At 51.2% G+C, this 19,523-nt stretch overlaps 1 protein-coding gene across 2 annotated transcripts in view; it reads right to left on the reverse strand.

The window, feature by feature from the left end:
* The window catches only part of NACC2 (NACC family member 2), a 55,232-nt gene that overhangs the window by 12,125 nt on the left and 23,584 nt on the right, over nt 1-19,523 (reverse strand). For both annotated transcript variants that reach the window (XM_050981069.1, XM_050981068.1), the window contains exon 2: nt 5,863-6,786. In XM_050981069.1, the coding sequence (XP_050837026.1) occupies nt 5,863-6,724 (862 nt within the window). In that variant the 5' untranslated portion in view covers nt 6,725-6,786. The remainder of the gene's footprint in view (nt 1-5,862; nt 6,787-19,523) is intronic.

The following is a 19,523-nucleotide window of genomic DNA, read 5'->3' on the forward strand; positions in this document are numbered from 1 at the left end:
GGTCAGATCTGTCCTGCTGGCTCACTGTCTATAAATCTCTTATTAAACACAGCCATGAATCATTTTGGGGGACTTTGTTGCCATCCAAGCATTAGCAGAAAATCAACGCTACCAAACCAAAAGAGGTTTGGGGCTTTCAGTGGCACCTCTGCTGAGCAGATAGCAATCAGTTATGTAAAGGAGCAGGACACAAGAGCCACTTTGGTCCCATGTTTCCACAGAAAGCCACTCTGTTTGGCCTTTCTGCTCCAGAGAACAGGAGAGTATTTGCTTCTAATTAATTTGTATCTTCAGAGGGCAGCGGCTCCTTCCCTTTGAATGGAAGGGCAAACAATGGGAAGTATTGTTAAATACAGTTTTGTTCCTGAACAAGAAAGGAGCTCCCAGCCAGCAGAGAGGGGCAGGAAATCATTACAGAGGAAGCCACGAGAGCTGCCAGCCAAACACTGGAATATTTCATTTATTTGGATATGTGCTTTTATCCCAAACTTAGCTGGGTGCTGCAGCTGCCACAGGTGGTGCAGAATGGGAAAAACTCCTTTTCCTGGATTTTTCTGGCTGAAGAAACAGCCTCAGACTGACTCACTGGTCCATGCTCCATGGTTCCAGGCTCTGCATGATGCTGGGGCACGTGTCCTCCTTATCCCTAAAACACACTCCAGAGATCCCCAACAGCACCTCAGTGATGGTTTGGTGACACTGGGATTTCTGCATGTCCCACCTGAGATTTGCTGGGGATGGGATGCTCAGGTGAGTGCCTGGGAATTGCTGGACACACACCTGGCCCCAGCACTCACTTATCTCCTTACTTCCTGACAATCCAAACAGCAGGGCTTCAAAATGAGTCATGAAGCCCCAATTCCCACCAGTTTGGGTTCTCCAAACTGCACATAAACATCAAGGTGCTCCTGTGGGTAAGAAACAACTGCTTCTGATTTAGGACTGGGATCTGGAGATGCAGAAAGATCAGAGTGATGGAGCCTCACCCAAAAATTGATGTTTACAGAGTCCCAGCATGTAACCAGACACTTCAAGCCCTGCAGGAAAGGCTGGAGAGCCCATCTCCACCTGCTCCACCACGGGGATGATCCTTTTCTGTCACGGTGAGAAGTCTCTTTTCAAACAGCAATACTTTACCAATATTTCTCTCCCATCAGCCTATTTTTCCACCGGCAGTGGGACCACCTCAAAAATATCTTCCCTCCACAGCCCCAGCATCTGCTGCAGATGTAAACCTGCAGCAGAGGACACAGGCAAGCACAAGGGATAGATCCATCACAGAGTCCCCACGGGGAGAGTTTACATTTCCCAAATAGTACATTTATACCAAAGTACTGAAATGTAGCCTTTGATTTGTGACCTATTTATACAGGGAGGTAATCTGGAATTAGTATAGGAAAAATATTACTGCTTTATAAATACCCCTATCTTGCCTTCGCCTCAGATCTCAGCCAGGAGTGAAACATCTGCCAGCCTAAAATTAAACATCTGTGGTTCAGAGGGAGGAAAATGGGGCTGGAAGTTTAATGCCAAAAAAGGCCAGAGGCTGAGTGCCCCCAGCCTGGGGCTCAGCCTTGCCCCTGCTCGGCTCCGACCGTGCCAGGCTCAGCATGGGGCACTGCCACCACGGAGCCACTCAGCCTGGAAAAGACCTCCAAATGCAATCTGTGACCAGTCCCCACCTTGTCACACGAAGACACACAGCCAGGCTTTCAGCAGCTTGCAGGTGTTTGAACCCCTCTGCAAAAAGCCCAAGTGCTCTGGTGGATAACTGGCACAGCCCTCGGCCGCCTCCTTTCCTAAAAATGCACGAGCTCTTTGTGCTGAGCACCCTCCCTGTGCACAGGCTGGCCCCAGGGGAGCAGGGGGAGCTGGCAGGAGCAGGGGCTGTCCCTGCAGGGGCAGGCAGCTGCTCCATCCCCCTGCAGTTCCCGGCGTGATCTGTGATTTACGCGGCTGCGGCGCGCCGTGGCTCCGCTCGGGATGCTGCACGGGCTGCACCATTTGGGATTCTGGGCTGTTCCTTGCCCTCTTTCCTTACTGTCAGGAATCAGAGGCCAGGAGAGAAAACTATTCTCTCAGCTAATTACCACAACTATTCTATAATGGCTATTTTAGATGAATTTTTAATGAAGTGTGCTCTTGTCAGTTCGGGATTTCATAACTTCCAAGTCCAGCCTTTACATTCCAGCCATTTGCTGCATGAAGATTTTCCCTTTTCCCTGCAAACCGGTGCAGCAGGAGCAGGGGAGGAGGACGGACCCTTGCACAACTTTGCTGGTGCCTGTCAAAATTAAATTAACTGCATCTGCTCAGCAGAGAGAGCTGACTGACAAGAACGTGGCTCAGTGCAGAAAAGCGCCGAGCATCTGCAAGTCCTGCTGAAACCCACTTCAGCTCAGGCCCACGACGCTGTAATTAACAGGGATAAAAATACTTTGCTTTTGTTTAATATTTTCTGGAGTTGTGCGTTCCTCAGATCAGATGCTGGAAACCTCATTAAGTCTCGCTCATGTCCTCGAGGCCCACATGTTCTCCACAACCAGACCTAGTTCTGGAGTGAGGAGCCATTTTACCGCAGTGCTCCCAGCCTGGCACGGCAAACGTGGCCACCAAACCTGGCCAGAGCCTGGGGGGAAACTGAGGCAGCTTCTCCTACCCCCCTCTGCCAGCTTCCACTCTTCCTGCCAACACCCAAGCCTGACCCTCCTGTGTTTAATCCTGGCCTCATCCTGCTGGTCCTTCTGCAGGTCCAACACTTGTCCTGGTCCCTCACTGCAGGTGGCACCAGCCTCTTCTCCCAGGGTTCCTCCAAAAGGAAACAGCCTCAAGCTGTGCCAGAGATGGCTCAGGTTGGACATCAGGAGGAATTTCTTCATGGAAAAGGTGTTCAGGCATTGGAAGGGGCTGCTCAGGGAGGTGCTAGAGTCCCCATCCCTGGAAGTGCCCAAGGAACAAGTGGATGTAACACTCAGTTGCTCTCGGTGGTGTTTGGTGAAAGTTTGATCTTGGAGGCCTTTTCAAACCTTAAAGATTTGGAGATGTGGATCTGATCCAGCTTTGGAGATTCAGAATGGCTCTGGCTACAAAAAGGGGTGAAGAAAATAAATTAAAAACCCCCAGCCTTGGGGCAAGAAGAGGATTGCTGACCTCTCCAAGGGTGGTGGGTGATGCTGAAGGCAGGTGAGGAGCATCAGCCACCAGTGTCCCACCACACCCTCACCAGCACCAACATTTCAGATGGGGAACAAAAAAACTTAAAAAAAACAAGGGAAAAAAAATCCAGCAACCCTCTCTGAAATTCAGAGCTTCGTCTGCTCTGCTCCTCTTTGGCTTTGTTTTTGTTTTCACAAACAGGGCTCTTGGAAACCTTGGCAATCCCTGGTTTAAAGGGCTCCCCCTCCCCCAGGGCTTTGTGAGGCTGTGGGGATCTCCATGCCAGCAGCAGGATTAGCTGCCTTCTCTCTTCCATCTCACAGTTTCATTATTCTGCACCTTTTGAGAGGGTACAGTTTATCCCGAGTAATTAAAACACAGTTAGCTCTACAAGTCCAAACCATAATGGAACAGCTTAGGTTTTACTTTCTGTAATCTCTTTTTTGCATGCTCTCTTTTCCAGGAAGCCTGATACCTATAGCTGTCTTATTTCAAACAGGAAACTGCCCTGAAAGGTGCGGGTGGGGAAGAGGAATTTCAGCAGAAATGTGGGATATTTAGAGCCTTACAACCTGCCTCTTCCCTGCATGGCCTCAGCATCACCACCTGGTTCTCCCTACAGAAAACAAGCAGGAAAACTTGGCTGTGGGATGCCCAGCCCTGGCACAAGGGCTGCAGCATCTCCAGTGACACCTGAGCAAACTGCTTGGATTTTCACTTTTCCAGCTGGGATGATTCCTGCCCAGCATGGATTAGGGGCAGCCTCAGAGCTGCTGCCTGCACCATCCCCAGGCTGGTCCTGTCCTTGCTTTCTGAATTGGTTTTGTTCTGTTCCTGCAGGAACTGGCCCCGTGACAGGGATGGAAAACACACTCCAAGGGCATGATCCCACTGCTCTGAGGAATAACTGAAGGCAAACCCACACTGCTCACCACAGGCTCTACAGCAGGGAAAAGCAAAATAAACCCCAAACAAGTGGGCAACAGCACAATTCCTGTTCAGTCTGGCTCCAAGAGCAGCCATGGAGGGACCCTGACCTTGTCCCACCCCTGATCCCACTCCTCTCCTGCCCCATCCCAACCACAGGCACCTGAAGCAGGACAGGGAGAGTACTCAGGCTTTTGAGGCTCATTTCCTACAACTGCTTGTCCACTTCTCCTAACTAATATTTCTAATATTAAAATAGTAAATTTGCTGTTTTCCCCCTTTTTCATATGGCTTAGTGAAAAAACACCTGGGAAAGTCCTGCTTATCTGCTTGCAGGGGAACGTGGCAAGAGGATGCTGAGCTCCTGGGATGGGATGGGATGGGATGGGATGGGATGGGATGGGATGGGATGGGATGGGATGGGATGGGTCAGGACAGTGTGTGGGGGTGAGCCCACTCTCAGTACTAAGGAAGCCTGCCTGCTCTATGCACAAAAATTGTCCTATTTGCCAAATCTCATTCCTTGGTGAGGACTAAAATCAAATGGCTTCAAGGAAAGCTCATCAATGAACCAGAGTTTAAATATTTGCAACATCAGTGCAGCAATTCCAGGAGCCAGAGCAGGGGAAGCAGCTCCAGGCGAGGGGATGCTGAGTGCAGCCAGAGCCAGAGGGAAGATGTCCCTCCCTGGGGAGCTCCTGAGGATCAAAGCTGCTGCCACAAACACCTGCAGCTCCCACGAGGAGGCCACTGTGAGGCTGAGCTTCCATGTGGGACACTGCCAGCTCCATCTGTGAGGAGTGCTGGGAGCTGCTTCCATGGGGGATGCTCACAGGACAGCACCCAGGGGCATCTCCCCCTGTCCTGGCTCCTCAGGAGGGCCTGAGCCCTGCAAGGTGCCAGGGAAAGGAGCTGTGTGCCCAAGGAAGGGAGAGGAAAAGGACCTCTCCTGTCCCTGTGCCCACCTTGGGGCTGAGCAGCAGCTCCCAGCCAAGCCCCACCAAAGTGAAGCTGCCTCTTCTATCTGAGGCCTGTCGAGGGATTCCCACTCATCCCTTAATCCCAAATTCTGGAAGGGCAGCAGAGGGATTTTGCTTAGTTCTGGGTACTGTGTTTCTAATGGGGAAATCAAAGAGCATCAAGCCCCAAAAATGCTTTTCCCTTTCTGACAGTGATGTGGGGGGCAAGGCTGGCAAAGGAGAGAGGGGCACTTCAGGCAGTGGGGAGAAAAGTCCATCTTTCCTTCCTGTTGCAGATTTTCCTAGTTAACCTCAACAAAAATTATTTAGTTGATGTTCTCCCTTCCTTCAAATATCCCATGTTCATAATTTTTTTGGAAGCTCTTATTCTAAAAAGCCAGGACAGAAGACAACTCCCAGAGTGACCACCTCGCCCTGGGCCCAAAGGGCTGGTGCTTCCCGTGCCATGGAGGACCCACAGCAGGTTTGCTCAGCCATCCCCTCAGGAGGGATGTCACCACCACAGGGCTCGTGCAGCCACCAGGCTCCTCGCTGGCAGCCTCAGCCACAAAGCAAAGGCTGGGCTGACCCTGGTGGATGATGCAGCCTCTCAGCTAAAGAGTCTCCCAGCTGGGGAGCGATGGCAGGGGGGGACCTGGACATCAGCACCGAGCCCACCACGCCGGGCAAAACCCAACAAAGGAAACCCCCAAAGACAAAAACCCGGCGACCAACCCAAACCTGCCCACGGTGGCCGGACGAGGCCCACACAACCACAGCGAGGGAGCAGAACACCCAAGCAGAGAGAGCCATCCATTACCAGAGTAACCTCCCGAGGACTTGATGTACATCTGCCCGTACTGCTCCTCCACCATGGTGTCGTAGGCCTCGTCGTCCTCCTCGTCCTCCTCGTTGTGGTAGGAGGTGGGGCTGTCGGTGGTGGGGATGCTGCTGGCGCCGGGGCTGGTGCGTTCTCCCTGCGAGTACTGCACCTGCTGCACGTTGGGGAGCAGCGTGGCCAGGTTGGGCACCCCGTAGTAGGAGACTCGCGACAGCTTCAGGGGCCCCGCGCCGGCGCCGCCGGCACCGCCGGGCCCGTCCCGGGCGCCGGGCTCCAGGGGCCGCTTGCCGGGCAGGCCGGGCAGGGCCTGCAGCTCCAGGTTCTCGTGTTTGACTCGCGTCAGGAGCGGGATGGGCATGGAGGGGGACATGACGTAGGGCGCCGAGGCCGACTGCAGCTGGTTGCAGGGGCTCTGCGGCTCCGAGCTGGGGTCTTCGATCATGGTGGTCTGAGAGTCACAGTGCGGGGAGCTGACCTTGAACATCAAGTCCGTGCCTTTCTCCACGATGTGCTGGATCTGCAGGAAGCCCGCCGTGTACATCACCACCAGCTGCTCGCTGGCGGCCATGGTCAGCTTGCCGGTGTAGCAGAAGGACAGGATCTGCTGGAAGCAAGCGGGGGGGACGGTGCCCGGCAGCTCAAAGGCGTTTTTGCTGTTCCCACTGAACAAGTCTCGGAAGTAGAGGCTGCTGGCGGCCAGCACCGCCCGGTGAGCCTTGAAGGCTTGGCCCTTCACCACGATGGAGACATCGCAGTAGAGCCCCAGCAGGCGCTGCTCGTTCAGGCAGCCCAGAACGGTGTTCCCGAAGTTGGGAATCTCTATGTGCAACATCTGCGACATGGCTCAGGATCGGCCGGAGCTCCTCAGACATTCAATGCAGGAATATCCAAAGTAGGGCACATCTGAAAAACGGAGAAGGCAGGGGAGAGAGTGTTATAAATGATCAAATCGGCAGCCAAACTTATAATAAAATTTAACAAAGATTTATTAGATCGTTAACAAAAATAGAATTTCAAAAAGCACCACAGCCAAGGCAGCAACAACCCCGGGTGTCGGTGCTGGGTGAACCTGGATCCGACTGACAAAGTGTCAGCGTCTCCTCAGTGGTTCACCCTGACTGCTTCACGCAGCCAGCTTATATACAGTTTATTCTGCCTGAGGCAGAAGTGACCCAGTGTTCCTTTGTGTCCCCTCACACGTAGAACTGGGGCCATACATGTGCAGAAATATACAGAAGTCAGTCCAGGTGTGTGGATGGTTGTCTGGACTCTTTGGAAGAGCCTGCATTCACATGGAGCAGAGTGGCTGGTGCTTGAGCATGGTAGATGCAATCTTCCCAGGTGCAGGTCCTGGTGAGTGGCTCAGACATTCCAGGGAAGTCAGCAATCATGGCCTGGGAAGGTTTTATTCATTACCAGACTTGATATTATCTTGTCGTCCAGGAACTAACTGAATAGAAATAAGACTCTGTTCCCAGCCAGGGTGGCCAAAGACATAACTTGGATTTTACAATATTTTATACACATATATAGCATGAATTATCTCTACCATATACTACAAGAGGAACAAGGTTTTTAGACAGTTCAGCAAAGGCAGGCAGGAGCACAGGAACCCACCTCACCCAACATCAAAGGCTCCAAGCCGAGCTCAGAGAGCCAAGGCGGAAAAGAGATCGCTTGCAAAAATTACTTATCGATGGTTTCGAGCAGGGTTGGGAATGCCATTGGTGGATGGCAAAGGATATTCCAAAAAAAAGCAAGTATTTCCTTCAAGTTGTGGTCTGTTTAAATAAGCACCACTGATTTATTCCCCCGGGGGTTTTTACTTGATGCAGGAAAATCTGAACGATAATGGGAGAGAACAGTAAAGCAAACGAAAGGCAGTCAGACAGATCTCGGCAGCATTATATAAGAAACACAACAACCAGCAGCTATGTTGAAACTACAGAAAAGATATTTATAAAACAATGTGCCATTCTACCCGAAATAAATACAGGATTCTGCCGGATCGAGAGCTCCCAGGAAAAAGCACTTTGAAAAGCAATCTTCCCATTTGCACCAGAAAGAGGGAGCGTTTCAACAGTTAAACCCCTTCTCAACAGATTTATCCTCCAACAAAACGAGGCTTATCTCCAAATTAAGCCAGATATTTGAGCCCCAATAAAACAAACCAACGTGCCTGCCGCAGCGAGCCGCCTACCAAGTTGTCTTCTTATTTTCCTCCCCCAGATGCCGAGCGGGGCAGGGGCAGCCCCAGCCCAGCCCCCGGCGCAGGCAGAGCCCCGGCCCCAGCCCGGTGCCGCCGGTACCGGCAGCAGCGCGGACCCTCCGAGCCAGCCCGGGCTGGGGGCGGCGGCTCCGCATCCCGCCACGGCCGCTCTCCAGGGCCAGCTGTACCTTTTGGCCGTGGGCAGAATTCCTGCTTCCAGCTCCCAGAGAAAGAGGCTGGCGCTGGAAGGGAGCGGGGAGGTGCGCAGAGCCCGAGCAGGTAGCGCTGGTGCAGCCTGGGCGCTGAAACTCCAGCGGAGCAAATCACTGCGGATGCTCCGAGCCCAGACCCCCCCCAGCTCCCTCCCCAAAGAGTCCAGGAGATTTAAAATCCTGCCTGCCTGCAATACTACTGAAGAAAAAACTACCTTTAACTAATACTGAAAGCTCGGAAGAACGATTTTTTTTTTTAATATAAAAAAGGAGGAAAAAAAATAGAAGTTTATCTGAGAAAGATTAAAAAAAAAAATCTCTGGAAAGAAAATAATAACCCACAAAGAGCTGCTCTGTTCCCATTGCCGAGGGGAAAAAAAAAAAAAAAAGTCCTATCTGCAAGGCCACGGGGTAACAGGAAGAAAAGGGAACACACTCGGAGCCAATTTAATTGTATCTGCATGGTTAAAAAAAAAAAAAAAAAGAAAGAAAAAAATTTTCCAAGCGAGGAAGTTCGCGGTGCCTTCGCCTGGCCGGGAGCGAACGTACCTTGAGCAGCGTCCCCGGCGCGGCTGCTGCCGAGGGGCTCCGGTGCCCCGACCGCCGAGAGCCCGGGGGAGGGGGAAAATAAAATATAGTATCAAGCGCTAGGTTTGTATCTGCTGGAGCTCAAGCTTTTACCAAGTCAAATCTCCCCGGCAGCGCACAGCATCTAAATGAATAGGCCGGATGCAGATTAACATTCAGGCTGCTCTCTGCAATGAATAGAGCCCTTTGATTAGGGACCTGAAGTAAATGCCAGTTTCAAACCGAAGCTTTAAAAACAGAGAAATATCAGTGCCAGAGGAATGCTCTCAGTGTTGGTACAAGACAGACTTTTGATGAGTCACTGCAATGCAAACAAAGATGGCAGAAATACTGTACTGTATGCTGATGAAATGCTTAGTGGTGCCACGGCAACTGAGACAGGTTTTAAATTTATAGTGCAGTTTTGCATATGAATTACGCTGTAAACTGCCTCCCCTGCCATCTAGTACATCCAGAGTGTCAAAGCATTTAAACTATTCCAAACAGTCTGCAGAGCTGGCACTGCTGCTGGTTAACTCCTGCGGCCAGGGGAAGGCAGGGAGCAGGGCTGGTGAGCATCCCCTGCATCCCCCCTGTACCCCCTGCATCCCCCCAGCATCCTCCTGCATCCTGAGCATCCCCCTGCATCACCCCTGCATGGCCTCAACATCCTCCTGCACTACCCCCACCTGCCCCCAGCATCCTCCTGCATCCTCTGCATCCCCTCAACAACCCCTGCATCCCCCCAGCATCCTCCCACCTGGCCCAGCATCCCACCCCAAGAGCTCCCCAAAAGCACCTGCCCAAAAGCACAGCTTTGGGAACGCCCAAATCTGCCCAAAATAAAGGTGCTCCTTGGGCAGCCACAGTCCTGCTTCCTGCCCCCCTCCCAGATCCCCCCCCCAATACAAGAAAGCCTTTCAAATGCAGGAAAAATGTTTACCCCTTGGGGAAAGCTTCTTTCAGTCTGTGGCTGAATCCACTAAAAGCAAATCCATTTGCTTAAGTAATGAAATCCCAGTCACATTGTCTCCTGGATTCAGATTTTAAATTACCTTCGCATTTATTGAGCATGTTTGGTGCTTTTTTCTGGGAAAGAGGGTGGGGCCTCCCTTTGCTTGTTTCTCCCTTGCCCAGAGCGTTTTTCCTTGTGCCATTGGCCTCGGGTTTGGTTCAGTTGCTGCGCTCTGATGGTCACACACAGTGACAATTCCAGGGATGAGAGGTGAGGCCATGCCCAGAGCAGGATAACTGCAGGGAGCACAGGGCTGGTGATGCTCCAGCCTGACCCTTCCCTCCTGATCCTGCTCACAGCTCCACTTCCACATCCAGAGGGATGTTTGGTGCATGAAGTTCAAGCCCAGGGCAGGGAAGTGCTGCTCTCCCAGCAAAGCCCTGTGGCATGGGTGCCCCAAACCCCACAGGACCTGCAGCCCCACGGAGCCTGGGGAGCTCCATGCTCCCACAGCAGGGCTCCCCACCTTGGGAATGCTCCCCACACTCATCCAAACCCCTCAGGAGGTCACTGGGGGCCCTGCCTGGTGCTGCTGAGAGGGGACCAAGGTGACATCCCACGAGGAGATCAGAGGTGACACCACAACGACCAAGCCTGAGAGCCCAAAGCCTCTCCCAGGCATGACAGCACCCACCTCTGCTGGAGAAAGGATGGAATCTGCCCTGGCAAACAGAGATCCACTCTGGATCTGGGACAATTACTGAGAAAAACCCGAGTCACAGAAAAAACATCACTGCTCAGGCACCTAAGGAAGCCTCATCCTTCCATAAGGATGGGAAGAACATGGGTGGAGAAGGATTTCCTCCTCTTCCCTTCCAGGAAGGGCTCCCTCAGAGCTGGAGAAGACTCCAGGGAGGCCTTGGATGGACCTCCTTGGACCCAGCAGGGCAGGATGTGTGGGACCAGCCAAGGACAGCTCGGTAGCACAGAAGAAGCCAAACTTAAAATAAATATCAATTATTAATATTACTCAGAATTTGCTCTATAAACAAACAGGCTTGTCAGGAGCAACCCCTGTCTCTCCCTAAAAGCACCAAATTGGGCTGGTTTAGGGTATGTTTTAAGCCAGAGAGAAGCAACCAAGTGCTCCAGCATCCCAAATTTTGGCAAATCTCAGCTAAAACCTCCCAGGAGAGTTTGAACCCAGCTGCTGCACACAACTGGTCCCTCCCAAAATGCAGCTCCCAGGGAAATGGGGGGCAAGTAACAGTGTTTGGTTTAGAAAGAGCATCAAGGAGCACGAGCAAAGCCACACAAGGAAGCTGCAGAAGCCCAAACCACCCCAAGAAACCATCAACCAGGACTGCTGGAATTTTTCCTTCTTCCTCCCTCTGCCCCTTCCTTTTTATGACCAGCATGCATAAAAAAAAAGCCTCCCCAAAACCCATCCCAAAACCACCAACAACCCCAAATCGTGAAGAGATAAAATAAAATAGTCTTGAAAGCCCAGGAGAACCTGCTCACCACCAAACCTCACATTCCCTAAAAACAGCAGCAACAAAAAGCTACTGTGATTAGACAGCAAATGCAATAAAGCTTGATAATTTCTAACTTTAAAATTCCTCAATTAAATGTGATCATTTTTCTTTTAAATAGAGCACCAAGAGACTTTTGAAGGGTTTGAAATGGCTTCAGCCCATCTGACACAGGAAGAGCTGTGCTGCAGGAGAAATGACCTTTGCAATTACAGATGTAAACTGTATTTTTCCAGTCTCATCTCCCAGGCTGAGCTGTGTCCCAAGGTGCAGGAGGAGCCCCCAGCAGGACCATCACCCCAAAAAATCCAGTCCCCTTTGGCCTGGAGTGTCCTACAGGTGACAGACCATCAACAGGACATTTCCAAACGGGACAACTTGGATAAAACTGGATTAAAACCATTCATCCCCCACCTTGATCATTTCACATGTGTGACCATTCAAGCAAAACATCATTTTGTTTTCTGATGGCAGCCTCTTTCTCCAGGAGGATAATTTGTACATCTCTGCCTGATTTTTGTAAAGTCATAGCCTTTGTCACAAGATGTTCATAAAAAATGCAGCTGTTATTTGAGACAACTTCCAGGAGAGTTTGGGAATTCTCAGTTTCTGCATTCATCTGCTTTGGGGGAAAGAAAAAAAGCAGGTTTGCTCTTTTCCAAACTAATTCCCTGCTCTGAGGCCTGAAAGGTCAGGGTGAGGCGACAGCAACAAAGGGAAAAAGCATCGACCTAGAATGAGATGCTGCCATCAGAGCTCCCCCAGGAGTAATCAGAAATAATTAGATAATGTATTTAAATTGTCTTTTTTTCTTAGGGAAACAGCAGAGAGACTGGGTGGAGAATCATCCCCCCAAAACCCCCCAAGTCCTGCAGCTCCCCAGGAAGGTGAGCTGGGCAGCAGCTGAGACAGGGACAAAGGGACAGGGACCCTCTGGGGGTGGGAGACAAAGCAGCCAAAGCCCCAGGAAAGAAAAGAGCTGAAAAGTCCTGCCCTTGAAGGCCCCAAAGGGTCAAAGGAAACTTCCCTTTCTTCTGTAAATGAGGAGAGAGGGGGGGAAAATCCCACCCTTGGATTTGAGGCTGGCAGGGGGATGTCACCCAACTGGGCAGGGGGTCCCCAAAAAGAGCCAATCCCCCAGGCACAGGGGTGGCACCTGCCCTGCTCTCACTGCAGGGTTTGGGGGTTATTTCCCCATTTTTTAATGCAAAGGAAATGTAAAAACCCAGGGGGAAATATGCAACAGCTCACTGCAAACTCAGTGGCCAAGTGTCATTCCCTGAGCCCGGAGATGCTGTAACGCCTCAAATAAAATAGTCAAATAAATTAGAGTTCAGTAAAATAAAGAGTTAAATAAAATAAACAGCCAAATAAAATGCACTTCAGGTCTAGGCTGAGCACATTCCCCCCACCCCTGCACCACAGGCTGTGCCAGGGAGCCAAAATGCCAAGTCTGCACCCCCACCCCAGGAACTGAGCATCCCCTCCTCCAGGTGAGAAAATCCAGGAGGGCAAGGGAGAGGGACTGGAGCACAGGTTTGGATTCCTGCACAGGGGGGAGAAAACAAGGTTAAGTTCAGTAATCAAATGGCACTGAGCCTCCTCTCCTGCAGCACTGTATCTGCAGCTCCAAAGTATTTATTTTTGAAATGCTGCAAGTGGCAAGCGGCGCGGACAGACCCTATTTTTAGTGTAGCAGCCAGTGGCAATGGGTGAAAGAAGATTATTTCTGCCTTATTAAGAGCAGAAAGTGAATTTGCAAATATTACTCAGGAACACACGGGCAGCCCCCACGCAGCAGACATGCAGCACGGAGCCACCACGGCTCCAGAGCCCTCAAAGTTCACACAGAAAGTACAGCCCCAGAGGCTGGCCAGGGGAAAACGGGGGGAAATGTGAATTAAAATCCTGCTGATGCTGCAGCTCAGGAGGTGGGGGCAGCCCCACTGCCAGGGGAGGGGTACTGGGTGCTCAGTTTGGGACCCTGACACTGCCCCGGGGGCTCTCTCTGGGGACCAAGCTCCAAACATCCCTTCTGGGGACCTGGCACAGCCCCAAGGGGTCTCTCTGAAGATCCTGGCACAGCCACAGGGATGCCAGGACAGCCCTGAGGGGTCTCTGCCCAGAGACCCTGGCACAGCCCCAAGCATCTCTCCATAGGGACCACGGCACAGCCCCAAGGGGTTTCTCTGTGGGGACCCTGGCACAGTCCCAGGGACTCCAGCACAGCCCTGAGGGGTCTCACCCCAATCCCTGGCACAGTTCCGAGGGGTTTCACCCCAATCCCTTGGCACAGCCCCAAGGGGTCTCACCCCAATCCCCTGGCACAGCCCCAAGGGGTCTCACCCCAATCCCCTGGCACAGCCCCAAGGGGTCTCACCCCAATCCCCTGGCACAGCCCCAAGGGGTCTCACCCCAATCCCTGGCACAGTCCTGAGGGGTCTCTTTGTGGAGACCCCAGAGCAGCCCCAGGGTCCCTCCCTGGTGCCTGGCACAGCCCCAAGGGTCTCTCTTGGTCATTCTGCACAGCTCTAAGGGGTCTTTTTATGGGGACCCCACACAGTTCCAGGGAGCCCATCACACCCCCGAGGGTCTCTCCCAATCCCTGGCACAGCTCCGAGGGTCTCTCCCCAGTCCCCCATCACAGCTCCGAGGGTCTCTCCCAATCCCCCATCACAGCCCCGAGGGTCTCTCTGCAGGGACCCCACACAGCCCCGAGGGTCTCTCTCCAGTCTCCCATCACAGCCCCGAGGGTCTCTCCCCAGTCCCCCATCACAGCCCCGAGGGTCTCTCTGCAGGGACCCCGCACAGCCCCGAGGGTCTCTCCCAGTCCCCCATCACTGCCCCGAGGGTCTCTCCCAGTCCCCCATCACTGCCCCGAGGGTCTCTCCCCAGTTCCCCATCACAGCTCCGAGGGTCTCTCCCAATCCCCCATCACAGCTCCGAGGGTCTCTCCCAAGTCCCCCATCACAGCTCCGAGGGTCTCTCCCCAGCTCCCCATCACAGCCCCGAGGGTCTCTCTGCAGGGACCCCGCACGGCCCCGAGGGTCTCTCCCAATCTCCCCATCACAGCCCCGAGGGTCTCTCCCAGTCTCCCATCACAGCCCCGAGGGTCTCTCCCCAGTCCCCCATCACAGCCCCGAGGGTCTCTCTGCAAGGACCCCGCACATCCCCGAGGGTCTCTCCCCAGCTCCCCATCACAGCCCCGAGGGTCTCTCTGCAGGGACCCCGCACAGCCGGGTGTCCCCTCCGCGGTGCCGGCGCAGCCCCGGCTCTGTCCTGCTGCAAGGTGAGTCACCGTCCCCGGGAGCAGCGCGGCTCCTCGAGGTCACCCACCCGGCAGCTCCAAAAAGTGCCGTCATTCAGCCAAGGCAAAGCGTGGTTTTGCCATTATTATTTAATTAGGTTTTTTTTTTTTTTCTTTCCCCCTTCCCTAACACTGATCTTAAGAGCTCTCAAAGCAAAGAGAAGCAAAAATAGAAAATGCAACATTTTAATTTTTTTTTTTTTTTCCTCTCAGATTGCTGCAAGGGGAAGGGAGAAGGGAGAGACATGGCTAGAAAATACAATTATTCTGCAGAACGGAGTATTTTGCCATCTAATAAAAAGTCAAGACCCCGAGTAAGTTATGGCCACGGGAAAGCACAGAGCACCCCCTCACCCTGCCTGCAGCATCCCATCACAAGCACTAATTCCCATCCGTAACACATCAAAAAAGACAAGTGCCATGCTGAATCCTATTCTCCTCACTCCTAGTACACAACAGCAGAGCTAGCAATATAGAACATGCATGACTCAGTCCTAGCACCGTGCCACTACGGAACAGAAAGCTTTAAAATAAAGTAAATATCTTAAAAGGTCAATTAAAAAAAGCTTACAAAACATCAGACGCTGCTTCTCGCTAGAGCTCATTACCTAGTATGGTGGAGCTGCCTGTGTGTTTTTTTTTCTTGTGCAAGTTAGTCTGTGAGTCAGCATTAACACACATGAGAACATCAGGAATACTGCCTAGTTCTGATGCAATGGAGGTTGTAAAAAAAAAAAAAAAAAGAAGAAGAAGAAGAAGAAGAAGAAATCGCACTCGGTTTGGACAGGAGCCTGTAATTCAATTGCCTTTACTTTTCAATTACTGCATAGCCTACCCTGACCAACCTGCAGAGGGGAAGGAAACTTTGCTTACATCTCTGTCTTAAAATTAATGACTTTTACTTTTGGCTACAGCTTATTCTCCTTGCTTAAAAAAAAAAAAAAAAAAAGGCATGGTATAATTATGGTATAATTAACCCTTCAAGGGCAGCTGAGCCCGTGCAGCAACTGGGATCTTTGTGGTTTTGTAGGAATTTCAGGGCTGCCAAAAAGTTCTGGTGAAGGGAGACATTTATACATTAAACTTTTAATACTCAATAAAGCAAAGCTACAATTGCATCTGAGCTTGATCTTTAATGGAAAGAGAAGCTTGCAGACAAGGGAAGTTAGAGACTGCAGAAATTTAACTCTGTGCTTCTGGGCTCAGACAGGCAAATACAAGACTGGCACAGGAGCTTCTTCAAAAATGAGGGACTTGGTCACCCAGCAAAACCCCTGAGAAATCCAAAATTGGTGACACGAGGTGGCCACCCCAGCCTGACACCCACTTTGCACAGGCAGATGGAGGCAAAGCTGAAAATCTGCTTTTTATATATATTGCATTTATTGCTTGTAGTCCAGCAAAGAATTCTCTGTCTCCCCTTTCCCTGGGGGGAAAACCCCCCCAGACTGATCCCTGCTCCCAGGAGCACGGAATACAGGAGCCTCAACACTGACTTTTCATTTCTGCCTCCTCTCCTCCTGCAGCAAAACCCCTCACTGGGGGCAACACATTGTGCCCAAAGCTTCAGAACGTGCCTATTTCTGTATCACACCCTAAACCACCCCCAGACAATGCTGCAGCCCAGAACATTGTATTATATATACACTGATGATGATTATAAATATGAAATATTATAATGTAGAGGATGTATGATCAATATATTGGTTTTTTATATATATATATATATATTATATGCTAAGCTACATCCACCATCTGACAAGTTCTGAGCTGCTGGGAGAGCCCCCTAAAATCTGGATTTTTTTTTAATCTCTGCAGCAGAAAGAGGTCAGAGGTTGGAGTGAGAAAGTCTCCCCAGTGCTCAGGACCTGAGCTGGTCCCACACCAACAAACCCTGACCAGCCCTCAAAAACGTAAACAGGTCTGTCTAATTCATATGGACTGATAATCCAGTGAAACACAAAAAATGCCAAACCCCAGTTTAGTTTGCTGGTTGTTTTCACGAGCAGACAAAACCACTGCAGAATCCTTTCTTCTTTCCAAGTATAAATACTTATTAATGCTGATTAACCAACACAGAACCCTCTAATATTAGAGATCAATCACTCCTGCAGCCTCTCCTGCAGGCAAGGGTCTGTCTCAAACCAGTGTGAGCCTGGTGGGGTTATTTTTCCTTAAGCATGTGGGATACTTGAATACAGATGAATTGAGTTTTAAAGGAAAAAAAACCCAAGCAGCAACTTCTGGGCCAAGTTCTTGTGTGCCAAACTTTTCAACTGCCACAGCACAGCTCGACAGTGTTTCAAAAGAATTTAAGCACTGTTTTGAATACTGCTGACAATCTTCCTCATCAAAATTTGTAATTTAAATACCTCAAATCTGAAAAGCACGCTCCCTGGGGCATGCTTCATTCTCCCTCCCCACCGCCCACCCTCCCCAAGCCCCATTTGGAATAAATTCCGTTGCTTTCTGTATCTGGCAGGGTTTTCCCCCCTTCCTGCAGCCCCCCAGCATCCACTGCACCCCACAGGGATCCCAGCAGAGCTGGTTCTGCAGGGCAGCCCTGGATGGAGCTCTGTGTGCACCCCAAAACACACAGCACCCTTCCTCTTTTACAGCTCCCCAGGCTGGTTTAGAGATAAGACCAGTCGCTGGTTTAGAGATAAAATCACTGATTTAGAGCTAAGTCCAATAAGTGATTTAGGGCTAAGTCCAATTAGTGATTTAGGGCTAAAACCAGTGACTAATTTAGGGCCAAAACCAGTTAGTGATTTAGGGCTAAGTCCAATTAGTGATTTAGGGCTAACACCAGTTAGTGATTTAGAGTTAAAACCAGTTAGTGATTTAGAGTTAAAACCAGTAACTGATTGAAAACTAAAACCAATGACCGATTTAGGGCTAAAACCAGTGACTGACTTTGGGCTAAAACCAGTGACTGATTTAGGGCTAAAAGCAGTGCCTGGTTTAGGGCTAAAGCCAGTTAGTGATTTAGAATTAAAACCAGTGAGCGATTTAAAGCTAAAACCAGTGACTGATTTAGGGCTAAAACCAGTTGCTGATTCAGAATTACACCCAGATACTGATTTAAAGCTAAAAGCAGGCAGTGATCCAGAGCTAAGAGCAGGCTGTCCTGACTCCTACCCCCAGAAGGGGTTAATCCAAGGAGCCCCATTCCCACCCCTCTGCTCTCCAGTGGGTAAGATGCTCCTTCAGACCCATCAATAACCCCCCAGAATAATTCCCTGCCTCCGAGCCTAATCCTGCAGGAGCAGCTGAAGGAATTTCTTGGGGTGGCTGTGCCGGGGGAGCAGCAGCTCCATTTTGGCAGGATTTGTGTTTAAGATTCCCTCCCATGGCTGCAAAGCACCTTGAAAGGTCGGCGAGCGCTTTCATATTCTCACATCCATCTCCAGCGCTGCCGCAGACGAAACGGATTGACCTAGACAAGAACTGCAACAGCCTCGGTGAAATAATCCATCAGCAGCCCTCAGCTGCAGCCTCCTTTGTCATGGGAACGCTGGGGAATCTCACCTACCTACTGCAGCCGAGAGGGGCTGGAGAGCCTTGAAATCCCAGCCCTGCTCTCCTGGGATGCAACCAAAGCCGGGCTGCGGAGCGCCGAGCCGGCACGCAGCACCAATCCCTCCATGTTCCAAAGCCTGTGCCCATTACCCAACTCATTAAAGACAGTGATACTTTGTAACACACTCTAATCTTTAATATTCATAGCTTGCCTCATTTGCATATCATGCCATAAATAGTTGGAGCAGAGGTAAAACACAAAGCGCTCCACTTGCATTTCTAATTATGCCTAAAATCAAATGTAAATCACAACACAGCCGAGACACAGAAAATATTACATTTGCTGGCTCTCAGTGAAAAATTTTTAAACACACCCCCCCCTCTCCCCAATCATGCTCACAAACCCAATTATTTTTAAAAAGAAAAATCAAAGGGGCTCACGGTGTCTGTTTGCAAAGAGGAGCTGACACATCCCAGCCCCAGCCCTGGTGAGAGACCCAGCAGCATTCCCCCAGTGCCAGCCCATCTCCCCAAAACCATCCCCAAAAACCTGCCCTGCCCTTCCCACGGGGCTGGGCTGCAGCTGCCCATTTAACCTTGCTCTCTGGAGGAACATCAGGAGCCTTTAGCTCCAGGCTTCCTGGGAAAGCTGATCTCAAGCAAAGGAGGCAAATTTGAAACATCAGCTCGAATCTGAACTTGTGCTAATTGGGCTGGCTGGAGGTCAGGGCTTTGGATTTGGGAGAGGGAAGGAGAAAGCCCTGGGGCTGGGAGCTGCTCAGTCCCAAGGTTTAATGAGGGAACTTTTGGGGTGCTGGCACTCAGCAGCTCCATGTCCAGAAGGAAACAAACAATTCCTGCTCACAAGGTACCAAAAGCAGGCAGAGGCAGCACAGGCTGTTCCCCTCTGCTGTGTTTTCTCCTGGAACATGGAAGAGCCCTCAGAGGCAGCAGCTGCCCCTCAGTGGGGCACAGCTCCTGTGGAAAAGGCTCAAGACCCTATTCCACCCCTGCCATGGAAAGGTTTGGCATCAGTGAGCCCTGTGCTCTCTCCAGACACATCCCAAATATCAGCCCTTTTATAGGATCTGCAGCAAATTCACCTGCCTGCCCCAGAGAGGATCCTGGGGAACTGTGTGGGGCTGGCAGTGGCTCCTGGGACTTCAGTCCAACCACCAGAACCCTGGAGGACTGGTCCACAACAACACCCAATTTATCAGCTTTTAGGGAAAAGCTTGGCATCAGCTGAGGCTGCACCCTGGGGGCAAACAGGGGTGAGGTGTTTTTACCCGCACAGATGAACTGACCCCACTTCCCCCACCTCACAGAGGCA

This window comes from Serinus canaria, chromosome 17 (genome assembly GCF_022539315.1).
Source record: "Serinus canaria isolate serCan28SL12 chromosome 17, serCan2020, whole genome shotgun sequence".
Taxonomy (NCBI): domain Eukaryota; kingdom Metazoa; phylum Chordata; class Aves; order Passeriformes; family Fringillidae; genus Serinus; species Serinus canaria.